At 21.0% G+C, this 18,585-nt stretch overlaps 1 protein-coding gene across 1 annotated transcript in view; it reads right to left on the bottom strand.

Moving 5' to 3' along the window:
* LOC109598775 (elongation of very long chain fatty acids protein AAEL008004) overlaps positions 1–18,129 on the bottom strand; it is a 32,131-nt gene extending 14,002 nt beyond the window's left edge. Inside the window, exons 1-3 of the mRNA XM_020014698.2 lie at positions 17,821–18,129; positions 3,930–3,993; positions 1,354–1,544 (exon numbers count right to left, since the gene is read on the bottom strand). Of these exons, the coding sequence (XP_019870257.1) occupies positions 1,354–1,544; positions 3,930–3,993; positions 17,821–17,880 (315 nt within the window). The 5' untranslated portion in view covers positions 17,881–18,129. The remainder of the gene's footprint in view (positions 1–1,353; positions 1,545–3,929; positions 3,994–17,820) is intronic.
* Positions 18,130–18,585: the final 456 nt, after the last annotated feature.

Raw genomic sequence — 18,585 nt, 5'->3', positions numbered from 1 at the left:
ATAATTTTACATAAATAATTAATTAAAAGTATAATAGATTCAATTAATTATGATTTATTAATTAAACCAATGAGTATTTGTGTCCAAATTTCTTAATAATTAATAAAATTTTTCCCTTTATCATTTAATAAAATGGTACAGAATTATTTTGGCAGTAGATATTTAATAATTTTACATAAATAATTAATAAAAAGTATAATAGATTCAATTAATTATGATTTATTAATTAAACCAATGAGTATTTGTGTCCAAATTTCTCAATAATCAATAAAATTTTTCCCTTTATCATTTAATAAAATGGTACAGAATTATTGGCAGTAGATATTTAATAATTTTACATAAATAATTAATAAAAAGTATAATAGATTTAATTAATTATGATTTATTAATTAAACCAATGAGTATTTGTGTCCAAATTTCTTAATAATTAATAAAATTTTTACCTTTATCATTTAATGAAATGATACAGAATTATTTTGGCAGTAGATATTTAATAATTTGACATAAATAATTAATAAAAAATATAATAGACTCAATTAATTATGAATTATTAATTAAACCAAAGGGTATTTTTATCCAAATTTCTTAATAATTAGTAAAGTTTTTATCATTTACTAAAATTATTTATTATTATTATTTTCCCAGTAGATAATTAATAATTTAAAATGAATAATTAATAAAAACTATAAAAATAAAGAAATTTTGATTGATTTTTGAACCCTTTTATGATTAATTATCGAAAATAGTTTATAAATTGAATCATTCACAATTTCTACGAGTATTTCACTGTCAAACAATTACCGTAGCTTAGTCGACCGTAGATTTATATAACGTTTGCAGACACGTAACGTTTAGCAGGTACCATTAATCGTCTGGCTTTCGCTGCAAGGACGTGCGTCGTTATTGCAAGGTCGCACGCCATGGCTTTTTCAAGGACACACCGATTCAAGGAGAAAGTCGCGAACGAAAGGATTTCACTCATTTTACGTTGAGGTAGATCAGTGGTTGTTAGATAATGCGTATATTATGTTAACTTCCCGCTTTCTGTAAACAATCTTAACATTAACATTGACTTGTTGGATAAATGTTTAAACACCGACTAATTCTGTGTCGACGTATAAAAGTGGTTTTTTAACGTTAGTTCCAATTTTGTTTGAAGTGTGCTTTCAAGGTTTTGATTTATTAATTACTAGTCAAGGTTCTGACCTACAAAAAAGTTTAATTTTTAAATGCCCAAAAGATGTCAGTTGCAAAATGCATTTATGAGTCACTTCACCTTCGTTTAGTTATTTCACTTTGCCAATTTGGAGAATGAATTTAGTAAAATGCCAAAGGACGACGCTCCCTCGTTACCTCGTATAACATGAAGAGACTGTACAGGACTTGTGCTCCGTTATAGGCGATCAAGACTTCCCTGAGCTTGTACGGCTTTCGGTCTCGCATCAATCTCGGTCCGAGGATCAGGATTACGTACAAGTATGTGACGACCATTGTTATGGTGGGCAGGGGACTTTGCATCAGCGGCCAGTCTGTCGTTCGTGGATCTAAAATAACACCAAATTTATATTTTATCCTATTCATATCAAATTTTATTAAAATAATGTTTTATTATTAATTTTTTAAAGACATATTTAGATGATTATAAAGTTTTAAATAATAATTTTTATTATTTTTTGGTTCAACATTTTTAAAATCATGTTTTATTATTATTTTAGTTAAAAGTGTTTATAACACCAACAGGAATAATTAGAAAATGATTTTTAATATATTTTTTTATAATTTTATGGATGATTTTAAAGTTTTAAACAATAATTTATATTATTTTTTGGCTCATCTTTTATTAAAATCATGTATTATTATTATTTTAGTTTAAAGTGTTTATAACACTAACAGGAATAATTAGAAAATCATTTTTAATATATTTTTTATAATTTTATGGATGATTTTAAAGTTTTAAACAATAATTTATATTATTTTTTGGTTCATCTTTTATTAAAATCATGTTTTATTATTATTTTAGTTTAAAGTGTTTATAACACCAACAGGAATAATTAGAAAATCATTTTTAATATATTTTTTATAATTTTATGGATGATTTTAAAGTTTTAAACAATAATTTATATTATTTTTTGGTTCATCTTTTATTAAAATCATGTTTTATTATTATTTTAGTTTAAAGTGTTTATAACACCAACAGGAATAATTAGAAAATCATTTTTAATATATTTTTTATAATTTTATGGATGATTTTAAAGTTTTAAACAATAATTTATATTATTTTTTGGTTTATCTTTTATTAAAATCATGTTTTATTATTATTTTAGTTTAAAGTGTTTATAACACCAACAGGAATAATTAGAAAATGATTTTTAATATATTTTTTATAATTTTATGGATGATTTTAAAGTTTTAAACAATAATTTATATTATTTTTTGGTTCATCTTTTATTAAAATCATGTTTTATTATTATTTTAGTTTAAAGTGTTTATAACACCAACAGGAATAATTAGAAAATGATTTTTAATATATTTTTTATAATTTTATGGATGATTTTAAAGTTTTAAACAATAATTTATATTATTTTTTGGTTCATCTTTTATTAAAATCATGTTTTATTATTATTTTAGTTTAAAGTGTTTATAACACCAACAGGAATAATTAGAAAATCATTTTTAATATATTTTTTATAATTTTATGGATGATTTTAAAGTTTTAAACAATAATTTATATTATTTTTTGGTTCATCTTTTATTAAAATCATGTTTTATTATTATTTTAGTTTAAAGTGTTTATAACACCAACAGGAATAATTAGAAAATCAATTTTAATATAGTTTTTCATACATTTATGGATAATTTTAAAGTTCTAAATAATAATTTTTATAATTTTTTTGTTAATCTTCTTGTATAATCATGTTTTATTAATATATTTGTTGAAAGTGTTTATAACACCAACAGGAATAATTAGAAAATCAATTTTAATATATTTTTTTATACATTTATGGATGATTTTAAAGTTTTAAATAATTATTTTTATCATTTTTTTGTTAATCTTCTTTTATAATCATGGTTTATTAATATATTTGTTGAAAGTGTTTATAACACCAACAGGAATAATTAGAAAATCAATTTTAATATATTTTTTTATACATTTATGGATGATTTTAAAGTTTTGAATAATTATTTTTATCATTTTTTTGTTAATCTTCTTTTATAATCATGGTTTATTAATATATTTGTTGAATGTGTTTATAACACAAACAGGAATAATTAGAAAATCAATTTTAATATATTTTTTATTCATTTATGGATGATTTTAAAGTTTCAAATAATAATTTTTATCATTTTTTTGTTAATCTTCTTGTATAATCATGTTTTATTAATATATTTGTTGAAAGTGTTTATAACACCAACAGGAATAATTAGAAAATCAATTTTAATATATTTTTTTATACATTTAGGTATGATTTTAAAATTTTAAATAATAATTTTTATTATTTTTTGGTTCACCATTTTTAAAATCATGTTTTATTATTATTTTTGTTAAATATGTTTATAACACCAACAAGAATAATAAGAAAAACAATTTTTATATATTTTTTTATACATTTATGGATGATTTTAAAGTTTTAAATACTAATTTTTATTATATTTTGGTTCACTTTTTTTTTTTAATCATGTTTTATTATTATTTCTATTAAATGTGTTTATAACACAACATTTTTGATATTTTTTATTAATATATGGATGATTTTAGACGATAAAAATTTATAGTTTTCGTTTAATATTTCCTTAATATAATATTTTATTATTATTTTTTAACAATAAAATCAATTTTTATAGTAAAATATAATATATATAATAAAATTCAATAATTAAATCGTAACAATTAATTAGGAAAATAATTTTGATAAATAATAAAAACTTACCACTTATCCTATCAACTACATTGTGATATCTGTCTACAACCAGCTTCAGAACTCCTGCAATATCCTGAAATCACATACATAATTTATTATTATGTTTAACATTGTTTATAATTTTCAAAAAACAACCAATATTTATTAGTTTTTCATTGACATTATATTATTAATAAACATCTTTGACACACATCAATTTAATTAAGATTACCAGTTATTAGTTAACTGACCTCTGAAAAATACCAATAAATTTTCATTGGCCTCAAATCATCAAAAAACACACAGTAGTTTAGTTATTTTGAATTTTTTAACATTGAATATAATAATATTACACATATATTAAAATTTTAAGGATCACTTAAGGCTTGAATTTAAATTAATTTATATAATAATATATTTGGTAAATTTAACGGATGGTTTCAACAAATTCTCTACAAATTATATGGTTTTGGTTATTGAACATTAAATATGAAAGTTTTAAATCAATCATAATTAATATAAAATAAAAATTAAATACTTAAATGAAATAAATCATTAATAATATCATAAAAAATAAATAAATAAATAGTTTAATAATAATTTTAGAATTTGCAGTTCAAATTTATGTATTTAATAATGTTAATATTAATGATTTTATGTAGATGCAAATGTACATTTTATTACTGATTGTTTTTAACCTTCATTTGTCACAATATATAATTTTTAATTTAAAAATTTATATTCTAAATAATATGGTATCTAATGAAACAGATAATTGTAATATAAAACTAATTATATTGTTGTATTTATTGATAGCAATTTAAATTATTAATACCATTATTTTTAAGCACGCATAAAAAATGCCCCCAAAGGTTTATGTCAACAATTTGTCGTTGAAAAGTTATTATGTGTAAACGACGCAACATTTCCTTTACAATGTCATTAAGTTGTGTACTAAACCAGAAATAAATTATTTTACTTATTTCATTTAATAACTACACGTAAACAATGTTTGTATTTTATTATTTACTTTGTCAATATATTTATTAAATATTTTTTTATTTTGATAAAGACTCAAAACGTTATGAAATTTCTCAATTTAATAAAATGTGTTTTAACACATAGTACAGCATGTTGAACAAAATGTGCAATGATAGTTTGGCAATTGTTTAGTAACTGTCTCTTTTGTTTTACTTTTAGTTCCTTTGTGTATTGTTTAAAGTTTTAAATAAATATTTGTGTAACATCAATACCATAATTCATCTTTTCGTGACCATTTATTAAAATTATTTAGAATTTGTTGTAGATACGACCTTAGAACTTAAAATTGTGGGTTTTAAAACCAAGGTAAACTATTAAAAACTCCAATTTCACCTATAAATATTATTAATTATTGAAGGATCTTTAACTGAGTTTGAACCTTGGCTGATAACATCAATAAATATTAAAAATATTGAGGAGCTTTAGCATGTTAAATAAGACAAAAACAAAATTATATTTTAGTGAGTGACTTAATTAATTTAAGTCTCGTGACAGCAAAGACATATACTTATACTAATTTCAATGATAGACGTTGTAAATTGGACACAATCATTTGTGCAGCACGCAACCAGAAATTTCGTTGATTCCTGAATTATATAATGTAACTAACATATGTACAACGAATAAATATCTGAACTAGTTCATCTATTGAATTAATAAAACATAATGCAACGATTTCTTAGTCTTCGTTAGTTAAACGAATGATTTTGTCGGTTTTGAAATGGATTATTTCATCTGTGAGCAGTCGTAAAAAATGTTGGGGTATTGCCAAATTAGATAAATAGAAATATAAATGTTGAATCTTTTATTTTCTTTATTTATTTTATGTTTTTAGATTAATGTCTTGAAGCTTTTATGTCTTTAAGTTTTTGTTTTTAAGTGTTCAAGTTTTTAAGCTTAAGAACTTAAAGTTTTGAAGTTTTTTATACTTTTGAAGATAAAATTGTCTAAACTGATCCAAATTATTTATATGTTAGGTGGAAATTTATTAGTTCCAATAAATGTTGAAACTCTTATTTAATTAATATATTTTAAGTTCTTAGATTTAAATTCTGAAGTCTTTTAAGCTTTCAGGTTTTTCAGAGTTCAAATTTTTAAGTTTAAGAACTTAAAGCTTTGAAGTTTTTAGAACTTTTGAAGATAACATTCTTTAAACTCATCCAAATTATTTATATGTGAGGTGGAAATTTTAGAGTTCAAATAAGATTAAACACTAAATAAGTTTGTAAGGTTGTATTTTTTTTAAAAAAACATGACTCTGTACATTAATTAACATAATTATAGTAAGTAAAAACCATGTTAAATCTTACTCAGCACAATTGTCATAAAAATCTTCAATTTAATTATACTTTTTTTGTAAAAAAAAACAAATTTATGTTAGTAATAGTGTGTATCCATAAAATTACAACAAACAGCTGAGTTCAAGTGTCGAAGATTGAGGGGGCATCCAAATGCAATGAGATATTAGCAAATCATCCTTTCATTTCTCATAATGGAAGGCACTTAATTAAAAATATCCTCTTGACATAGAACACTGGAACGAATCGTGAAAATAAAACAGCTTGTTAATAATACTAATAAAAATTATTTTTATATCGTGTGAAATATTTAGGTCTTGACATTTATATTGAAAAGTACTAAAATCTAATGTCTCTCAATATTAATGTATTATTATAATGACTTACAACAAAATAAAAAATAAAATAATAAAATTTTTACATACTACAAGGATTATTTACATAGGTACTTATACTGTTTATTTTATACATATTTTTTTTAATTAAAAAATTGATTTGCTCATAATTTTTTCATTATTTACAACGTTTACATGTTTTTATTGAAATGCACTTCCATTAAGAAGCTTCTGAGCTTTAATACTTACTTAATCTTAATTATAAATTAATTTAACAGGAAAGTGGGGGACCAATTTTGTTAATAACACTGTTAAAAATTCATTTTTGACATTTACTATAAAAAAATGTTGGAGGAAAGCTTTAAAAAGTAATTTTTCGATACAAAAGTTCAATTAGTATTGAAAATTTATATTTGTTTAACCTTCAAGTTGACACCATTTAAAAATGTCTGATTAATTGCTAATAAAAAAATAAATTATATTGTTAATATCATCATTAAATATATTTCTTAATTATATACAATGTTTCAAGTTTTTATAGAAAAGTACTTAAATAATCTAATTAGTACAATAATGAGCTTTTCAGGTGATGAAAAAGAAAAAATCACTGAAAATTCTTCCTAATAAATTAGTTTCAGACAAAAAGTATGGGACAAATTATGTATAACAATACATTTTGTTAATAACAATATTTATTTTTAATTGGTTAGGTTAGGTTAGGTTAGATTAGCTTAGGTTAGGTTAAGTTAAGTTAGGTTAGGTTAGATTATGTTAGGTTAAGTTAGTTTAAGTTGTTTGTAACAGGAAATATGTGTAAAAAATAATCACAAATTGTGCAGAACAATACATTTTGTTAATAATACTATTTATTTTTAAATGGTTAGGTTAGGTTAAGTTAGGTTAGATTAGGTTGGGATACGTTATGTTGTTACGTTAGGTTAAGTTAGTTTAAGTTGTTGATTGTTACAGAAAATATGTGTAAAAAGTAATCACTGAATATTCTTCTTAATAAATTAGTTCTATGTAAAAAATGTGGGACAAATTATGCAGAATATTATGGATTTTGTTTATTATTAATTTGTTGGGTTAGGTTAAGTTATTTTATGTTAGGTTAGGTTAGGTTAAGTTAAGTTAGGTTAGGATAAGTTATGTTGTTATGTAAGGGTAAGCTTGTTTAAGTTATTGTTTGTAACAGAAAATATGTGTAAAAAATAATCACTGAATATTCTTCTTAATAAATTAAGATAAAAAATGTGATACAAATTATACATTTTGTCAATAACACTATTTATTTTTAATTAGTTAGGTTAGGTTTCGTTATTTTATGTTAGGTTAGGTTAGGTTAAGTTAGGTTAGGATACGTTATGTGGATAATTTATGTTGTTTGTAACAGAAAAGATGTGTACATCTTATAGATTACTGGAAAAACTCATAGTCAAGTGTCGAGTGCATTGAGAACATTAAAAGCATTAAGCAAGAAATCCAGGTCCAAATAAATAGTAAATCTATCCTTCAACTATAATGCAACCGATCTCTTTTGTTATATAACAGACCGACCCAGATATTAATGAACTGAACAGCGGTTATTTATAATTTTGTAAATAAATACGGCGAAGTGCAGTTTTGCTCCTTTTAAACCGGATAACGCAATGAACGCATAGGATATCTGAAACTATCACCGAAAGCCGCCTGATTGTTTTTTAACACTCATGTTTTGCGATAATTGCCACGGTTAATTAAAATTTATGGGAATAATTTATATAAATCATTTATTTCTGGGCTTTATTGCGGGAATTACCATAAAAAACAAATTATACAAATTGTCAGATCATTCCACATAAATTGAAGATTAAAAATGGAAACTGAAATATTTGTGCAGTGTTAAAAATGTAATGTAAACAAGTTTAATTTTCACTTGCGTTAGACAAAACCGCATTTTGGCTTATTCCTTCGAGCAACATAGAATTGCATGTCAATTACAACTTTCATTATTCAGTCTAGTGCTATGCAGATCATTAAATTGCTAAAGCCTGAATATATTAGAAATTCCAAAGAAGCATGTTGCACCCAATGATTTTTACAATTAAACACATATTTTAATATTTATAACAAACTTGAATTCGTATTTGGCAAACAAAAATCGTTTGCCTTTTAGTAATTTTAATTAATTTTATGATTCATCAGACTCACTTTTAATTAAAAATAACCATTAGGATAAAGAAGAAAGTTGTACAACCTTATTCATCTCCTCATTTTATTGAAAAAGGTAAACTAACTTTATACAGGGAATTGCATTAAAATTTCTTATATTTTATTATGTTACTGATTTAAACACTAAAATACTTTCAAACATTTAAGCAATAAAACTAATCTCAAGGTTTAAAAGATGTAATTGAATTACATTTTTTAGTAGTGAGTTGTTAACAAATAAACAAACAATGATGAAGCATAAACTTCACATTTTTAAATATTTTAGCAATATAACTATAATTTTACTTAATTTATCAATACAACTTGCAAATTTTAAAGCTTCAAGGATGTTTATATTGAAATATATTCTGAAATATATTTTCTTTTTAAATAATTTTAGATACATTTATGAATTCTGCTGAAAATATACTAATTTACTAAAATGTGAATAATAACTATAAAAAGTGAGGATAAAAAATGTACTAATTTTCTAAAATATGAATCATAACCATAAAAGGTGGGGTTAAGTTTATGAAACAACATTCAGTATACTTAAATATATTGTTTTAATAAATTCTGCCTTTTTAAAAACAATTTGTTAGATTTAATTATTGGTTTTATTTTAAAAAATGAACAAAATTTACATAAAAAAGAATTTGAGACATATTTTTTTATGAATTCTGCTGAAAATATATTAATTTACTAAAATGTGAATCATAACCATAAAAAGTGGGGTTAAGTTTATCATAGAACATTCAGCATACTGAAATATATTGTTTTAATAAATTCAGCCTTTTTAAAAACAATTTGTTAGATTTAATTATTGGTTTTATTTTAAAAAATGAACAAAATTTACATAAAAAAGAATTTGAGACATATTTTTTTATGAATTCTGCTGAAAATATATTAATTTACTAAAATGTGAATCATAACCATAAAAAGTGGGGTTAAGTTTATGATAGATCATTCAGCATACTGAAATATATTGTTTTAATAAATTCAGCCTTTTTAAAAACAATTTTTTAGATTTAATTATTGGTTTTATTTTAAAAAATGAACAAAATTTACATAAAAAAGAATTTGAGACATATTTTTTTATGAATTCTGCTGAAAATATATTAATTTACTAAAATGTGAATCATAACCATAAAAAGTGGGGTTAAGTTTATCATAGAACATTCAGCATACTGAAATATATTGTTTTAATAAATTCAGCCTTTTTAAAAACAATTTGTTAGATTTAATTATTGGTTTTATTTTAAAAAATGAACAAAATTTACATAAAAAAGAATTTGAGACATATTTTTTTATGAATTCTGCTGAAAATATATTAATTTACTAAAATGTGAATCATAACCATAAAAAGTGGGGTTAAGTTTATGATAGATCATTCAGCATACTGAAATATATTGTTTTAATAAATTCAGCCTTTTTAAAAACAATTTTTTAGATTTAATTATTGGTTTTATTTTAAAAAATTAACAAAATTTACATAAAAAAGAATTTGAGACATATTTTTTTATGAATTCTGCTGAAAATATATTAATTTACTAAAATGTGAATCATAACCATAAAAAGTGGGGTTAAGTTTATCATAGAACATTCAGCATACTGAAATATATTGTTTTAATAAATTCAGCCTTTTTAAAAACAATTTGTTAGATTTAATTATTGGTTTTATTTTAAAAAATGAACAAAATTTACATAAAAAAGAATTTGAGACATATTTTTTTATGAATTCTGCTGAAAATATATTAATTTACTAAAATGTGAATCATAACCATAAAAAGTGGGGTTAAGTTTATGATAGATAATTCAGCATACTGAAATATATTGTTTTAATAAATTCAGCCTTTTTAAAAACAATTTGTTAGATTTAATTATTGGTTTTATTTTAAAAAATGAACAAAATTTACATAAAAAAGAATTTGAGACATATTTTTTTATGAATTCTGCTGAAAATATATTAATTTACTAAAATGTGAATCATAACCATAAAAAGTGGGGTTAAGTTTATGATAGATCATTCAGCATACTGAAATATATTGTTTTAATAAATTCAGCCTTTTTAAAAACAATTTGTTAGATTTAATTATTGGTTTTATTTTAAAAAATGAACAAAATTTACATAAAAAAGAATTTGAGACATATTTTTTTATGAATTCTGCTGAAAATATATTAATTTACTAAAATGTGAATCATAATCATAAAAAGTGGGGTTAAGTTTATGATAGATCATTCAGCATACTGAAATATATTGTTTTAATAAATTCAGCCTTTTTAAAAACAATTTGTTAGATTTAATTATTGGTTTTATTTTAAAAAATGAACAAAATTTACATAAAAAAGAATTTGAGACATATTTTTTTATGAATTCTGCTGAAAATATATTAATTTACTAAAATGTGAATCATAACCATAAAAAGTGGGGTTAAGTTTATGATAGATCATTCAGCATACTGAAATATATTGTTTTAATAAATTCAGCCTTTTTAAAAACAATTTTTTAGATTTAATTATTGGTTTTATTTTAAAAAATGAACAAAATTTACATAAAAAAGAATTTGAGACATATTTTTTTATGAATTCTGCTGAAAATATATTAATTTACTAAAATGTGAATCATAACCATAAAAAGTGGGGTTAAGTTTATCATAGAACATTCAGCATACTGAAATATATTGTTTTAATAAATTCAGCCTTTTTAAAAACAATTTGTTAGATTTAATTATTGGTTTTATTTTAAAAAATGAACAAAATTTACATAAAAAAGAATTTGAGACATATTTTTTTATGAATTCTGCTGAAAATATATTAATTTACTAAAATGTGAATCATAACCATAAAAAGTGGGGTTAAGTTTATGATAGATCATTCAGCATACTGAAATATATTGTTTTAATAAATTCAGCCTTTTTAAAAACAATTTTTTAGATTTAATTATTGGTTTTATTTTAAAAAATGAACAAAATTTACATAAAAAAGAATTTGAGACATATTTTTTTATGAATTCTGCTGAAAATATATTAATTTACTAAAATGTGAATCATAACCATAAAAAGTGGGGTTAAGTTTATCATAGAACATTCAGCATACTGAAATATATTGTTTTAATAAATTCAGCCTTTTTAAAAACAATTTGTTAGATTTAATTATTGGTTTTATTTTAAAAAATGAACAAAATTTACATAAAAAAGAATTTGAGACATATTTTTTTATGAATTCTGCTGAAAATATATTAATTTACTAAAATGTGAATCATAACCATAAAAAGTGGGGTTAAGTTTATGATAGATAATTCAGCATACTGAAATATATTGTTTTAATAAATTCAGCCTTTTTAAAAACAATTTGTTAGATTTAATTATTGGTTTTATTTTAAAAAATGAACAAAATTTACATAAAAAAGAATTTGAGACATATTTTTTTATGAATTCTGCTGAAAATATATTAATTTACTAAAATGTGAATCATAACCATAAAAAGTGGGGTTAAGTTTATGATAGATCATTCAGCATACTGAAATATATTGTTTTAATAAATTCAGCCTTTTTAAAAACAATTTGTTAGATTTAATTATTGGTTTTATTTTAAAAAATGAACAAAATTTACATAAAAAAGAATTTGAGACATATTTTTTTATGAATTCTGCTGAAAATATATTAATTTACTAAAATGTGAATCATAACCATAAAAAGTGGGGTTAAGTTTATGATAGATCATTCAGCATACTGAAATATATTGTTTTAATAAATTCAGCCTTTTTAAAAACAATTTGTTAGATTTAATTATTGATTTTATTTAAAAAAAAATGAACAAAATTTACATAAAAAAGAATTTGAGACATATTTTTTTATGAATTCTGCTGAAAATATATTAATTTACTAAAATGTGAATCATAACCATAAAAAGTGGGGTTAAGTTTATGATAGATCATTCAGCATACTGAAATATATTGTTTTAATAAATTCAGCCTTTTTAAAAACAATTTGTTAGATTTAATTATTGGTTTTATTTTAAAAAATGAACAAAATTTACATAAAAAAGAATTTGAGACATATTTTTTTATGAATTCTGCTGAAAATATATTAATTTACTAAAATGTGAATCATAACCATAAAAAGTGGGGTTAAGTTTATGATAGATCATTCAGCATACTGAAATATATTGTTTTAATAAATTCAGCCTTTTTAAAAACAATTTGTTAGATTTAATTATTGATTTTATTTAAAAAAAAATGAACAAAATTTACATAAAAAATGAATTCTACAGAAAATATACTAATTTATTAAAATGTAAATGATAACCATAAAAAGTGAGGTTAAAAAAATATACTAATTTACTAAGATGTGAATCATAACTATAAAAAGTGTGGTTAAGTTTGTGATACAAATTTAATCATATTGTAATATATTGTTTTAATAAATTCAGGGGTTTTAAATACAATTTGTAAGATTCAATTATTGATTTTAATATAAAAAATTAACAAAATTTACATAAAAAAATAATTTTAGATATATTTTGTTATGAATTCTATTGAAAATATACAATATACTAATTTACTAAAATGTTAATAATGACCATGAAAAGTGAGGTTAAGAAAATATACTAATTACTAAAATGTGAAACACAACTATGAAAAGTGAGGTTAAGTTTGATATACAAATTTCAGCATACTGAAATATATTGTTTAAGTGAATTCAGGCTTTTTAAGTAGTAATAATATTGATTTTATTTTTAGGAATAAATAAATTTTAATATAATGACTGATATTTTTTACTTATGATTTATTGATATGTAACATTTAAAAATGTTTTGAAATTTCTCCTTGAAGATATATTTGGTGGTACCTTAAATCAATAAATTTATTAGTAATACATTGAGGATTTATGTTTTCGAATACACATTTAGGTCCGCCTCAACCGGATAATTTGAATTCCTAACCCAGTTAGTTTGCAGCAACCGCATCAGACGCATTTTTACTCTTACCCAGAACCGGGCGCGAGTGGAACCATTACAAAATTGCTTGGGAAATTATCTAACAGATGTTTATTAAAATTTTGCAATTACACCGGCCGCAGTCCTTTCGATTGCCCGATCTTTGCGGCATTTCAATCCGTTTTCAACGATTTGAACTTGAATCCGGAGCTGTCGCAATCGACGTTTGCGAACGCGCGACATTTAAACAAACTAAACACCGCTGAGCTATGTATCATTTCATAATTTTGCAATGTTTACAACGTACAAAAGTTGAAGGCATCAATATGCAAATTAGATTAATTGACGTTCTCACCTTTCATTAATGAGTACCCGGTTTAACGACACATTTTTTTTTTTAATATTTTATGACGGAAAATGTTTTTATTAACAATATTGACTTTTAATTATCAACAATATCGTAATTTCAAAGTTAATCAAGTCTAATAAACAAAACATTATATAAGCAACCATTTTTAAAATTACTATTGCAATATACACATCCTGTCGTTTTGCTATGGTACAAATTGATCTGATTGTTAGTTAATAAAGAAGCCAAATTACATACAATTAATAACTTCATTAAACACTGTCATTTATCAGACTTGTAAATAAACCAACGTAGGAGAAAAATTTTGTTGCTGAGATTAAAAATATTGTAAAATGGTATTTTAGACAACCAAAATTTTAAAAATTTCATAATTAAGGCCATTAAATTATTAATTATTATTATAATTGATATATAAGAAACTGATAAAAATCACTTGAAATTCTAATAAATAAAATTTAGACAACAATAAAATTAATTTAAATTGAATTAAAAATAATTCTAAATAATATAATTCCTTTAAAATTAAAACGAATATTTAAAAAATGTCTCTAGGAAATAAAAGTATAAGAAAAATTACCGAAATATTATTTTAGACATCAAAAATATTAAAAATTATCTAATTAGCAACAATAAAATAATTTAATTTGAATTAAAAATAATTTTAAATATTATAATTCCTTTAAAATTAAAATAAATATTTAAAAAATGTCACTAGGAAATGAAAGTATAAGAAAAATTTCTGAAATATTATTTTAGACATCAAAAATATTAAAAATTATCTAATTAGCAACAATAAAATAATTTAATTTGAATTAAAAATAATTTTAAATATTATAATTCCTTTAAAATTAAAATAAATATTTAAAAAATGTTAGTAGGAAATGAAAGTATAAGAAAAATTACTAAAATATTATTTTAAACATCAAAAATATTAAAAATTATCTAATTAGCAACAATAAAATAATTTAATTTGAATTAAAAATAATTTTAAATATTATAATTTCTTTAAAATTAAAATAAATATTTAAAAAATGTCACTAGGAAATGAAAGTATATGAAAAATTACTGAAATATTATTTTTGACATCAAAAATATTAAAAATTATCTAATTAGTAACAATAAAATAATTTAATTTGAATTAAAAATAATTTTAAATATTATAATTCCTTTAAAATTAAAATAAATATTTAAAAAATGTCACTAGGAAATGAAAGTATAAGAAAAATTTCTGAAATATTATTTTAGACATCAAAAATATTATAAATTATCTAATTAGCAACAATAAAATAATTTAATTTGAATTAAAAATAATTTTAAATATTATAATTCCTTTAAAATTAAAATAAATACTTAAAAAAAGTCACTAGGAAATGAAAGTATAAGAAAAATTTCTGAAATATTATTTTAGACACCAAAAATATTAAAAATTATCTAATTAGTATCAATAAAATAATTTAATTTGAATTAAAAATAATTTTAAATATTATAATTCCTTTAAAATTAAAATAAATATTTTAAAAATGTCACTAGGAAATGAAAATATAAGAAAAATTTCTGAAATATTATTTTAGACACCAAAAATATTAAAAATTATCTAATTAGTATCAATAAAATAATTTAATTTTAATTAAAAATAATTTTAAATATTATAATTCCTTTAAAATTAAAATAAATATTTAAAAAATGTCACTAGGAAATGAAAGTATAAGCAAAATTACTGAAATATTATTTTAGACAAGAAAAATATTAAAAATTATCTAATTAGCAACAATAAAATAATTTAATTTGAATTAAAAATAATTTTAAATATGATAATTTCTTTAAAATTAAAATAAATATTTAAAAAATGTCACTAGGAAATGAAAGTATAAGCAAAATTTATGAAATATTATTTTAGACATCAAAAATATTATAAATTATCTAATTAGCAACAATAAAATAATTTAATTTGAATTAAAAATAATTTTAAATATTATAATTCCTTTAAAATTAAAATAAATATTTAAAAAATGTTAGTAGGAAATGAAAGTATAAGAAAAATTACTGAAATATTATTTTAAACATCAAAAATATTAAAAATTATCTAATTAGCAACAATAAAATAATTTAATTTGAATTAAAAATAATTTTAAATATTATAATTTCTTTAAAATTAAAATAAATATTTAAAAAATGTCACTAGGAAATGAAAGTATATGAAAAATTACTGAAATATTATTTTGGACATCAAAAATATTAAAAATTATCTAATTAGTAACAATAAAATAATTTAAATTGAATTAAAAATACTTTTAAATATTAAAATTTCTTTAAAATTAAAATAAATATTTAAAAAATGTCACTAGGAAATGAAAGTATAAGAAAAATTACTGAAATATTATTTTTGACATCAAAAGTATTAAAAATTATCTAATTAGCAACAATAAAATACAATTAATTTGAATTAAAAATAATTTTAAATATTATAATTTCTTTAAAATTAATATAAATATTTAAAAAATGTCACTAGGAAATAAAAGCATAAGAAAAATTACTGAAATATTATTTTAGACATGAAAAATATTAAAAATTATCTAATTAGCAACAATAAAATACAATTAATTTGAATTAAAAATAATTTTAAATATTATAATTTCTTTAAAATGAATATAAATATTTAAAAAATGTCACTAGGAAATAAAAGTATAAGAAAAATTACTGAAATATTATTTTAGACATGAAAAATATTAAAAATTATTTAATTAGCAACAATAAACTAATTTAAATTAAAATAAATAAATAATTATAAATAATATAATTCCTTTAAAATTAAAACAAATATTTAAAAACGTCATTAGGAATTGAAGGTAAAAGGAAAAACACTAAAATATTATTTTAGACAATAAAAATATTAAATATTATATAATTAGCAACAACAAAATTCTTAAAAGTAATTAAATAATTAATCATTTTAAATATTAGATTAAAATTAAAAATATTATTAAGAAGTTACTAGGAACTGAAATAAACACTTTGTATGTATTATTTAATTAAAATTTTTGTTTCTATTTTAATTAATTATTATTTTCATCCAATATATTAGTAATTATCTATTTAAATTTTTTTAATTTTCAATTAGGTAATTATAAGTCTTATTTTATAAAATAAAAAAAGTAAATATAATTAATTAAGGTATATTTCTTGTTAAATTTAATTAACTTTAAAAATTATAAAATAGTTCAAATATCAAAATATCATTGTATGTCAAAATATAAGTGTTAATTACAAATTAATTAATTATTCATTATTTACGTAAAAATATTATATATTATTAAAGATTCAAATTTATTATTAATATTGTATTGATTGTAAATAATTTATAATATTTGTTCTACTTAAACAAGAAAAATGTTAATATATAATACAAAAATAATTTTTAATATATAATATATATAATTTTTATTTGTTTATATTTTTAATAAAAACACCAATTATAATATTTAAAACTCCCATTCTGTGAAATATTTAATTTAAACTTTAATTTATGAACAAAATTATTCAGATATTAAATAATAATGACTTTTTAAATGGGGTTAACTACTTTGTCCCTTCTTGGTGGTTCAAAGAGAGGTGGAGGAATTTATGGTAAACGTTCAGCGAAGAACAGAACAGAAGAGACTTGCCGTTTATTTACCCAGTGCCAGGTGCCCAAACCTTCACCGACAAAGGTACGATTTTTTAATTTTCTGATTATCAAGTTGGGTACTTACGGAGTTGTTCTGTTTGGACGTCCTGTAAATGTATTCCGCTTCGGCGTACAGTGTATCCATTTTCGCAGTCCAAACAACTCCTCCAACGATCGAAAAAGTCCACTAAACCACAATAAAATAAGTCGAAGATAAAAGAAAAAACCACCGAAAGACGCAACCGAAAGTTCAGCTCAGCTGGCCGCAGTACTATCACTATGTCAGTTCAGTTCCTGTGAACTATGCCGATAACGAAAGTCATGCGGTATGGTCGGTTGTTGGTGCAACAAAAAGCGAAACACTTTTACAAAAGTTTAGGAAAATGTTATAGTATAAAACTGAATCTGGCATTATTATCCCTTCCCTCTTCCCTGGTAATAAGATGAAAAAAAATGTGCATGATATTTGTACCTTGGCTTGTTGATCGGGAGGAGGGGGAACGTGGTGGATAGTTGGATAGGTGAGATATGATCATTTCGTTCCTGTTGCAGGGGTGGGGCGAGTGGATAGAGAAATTTTAACTCACTTTTCTATTGTCGAGGTCGGATTTTAAATGTTCCAATCGTACGAGAACAAATCAACTAATTTTAAATCAGTTAACTTGGTCAAATGAAATATTGCTAGTTAAATTAATTTAAATGTGTCGAAAAATTAACATACCACTGTTTAATCCATCCCATTAATAAAACAAAAAATATATATATCTAAATATTATTTTAAGCAAAAATGTTTCATTTAATTTGAGTTTTTATACTAATTTTTCACTTAAAAAAGGGTTGGATTTACTGA

The sequence above is a fragment of the Aethina tumida genome, chromosome 5 (assembly GCF_024364675.1).
Source record: "Aethina tumida isolate Nest 87 chromosome 5, icAetTumi1.1, whole genome shotgun sequence".
Taxonomy (NCBI): domain Eukaryota; kingdom Metazoa; phylum Arthropoda; class Insecta; order Coleoptera; family Nitidulidae; genus Aethina; species Aethina tumida.
The sequence above is the reverse complement of the archived record's forward strand: the minus strand, read 5'-3'. Positions and strand labels throughout refer to the sequence as shown.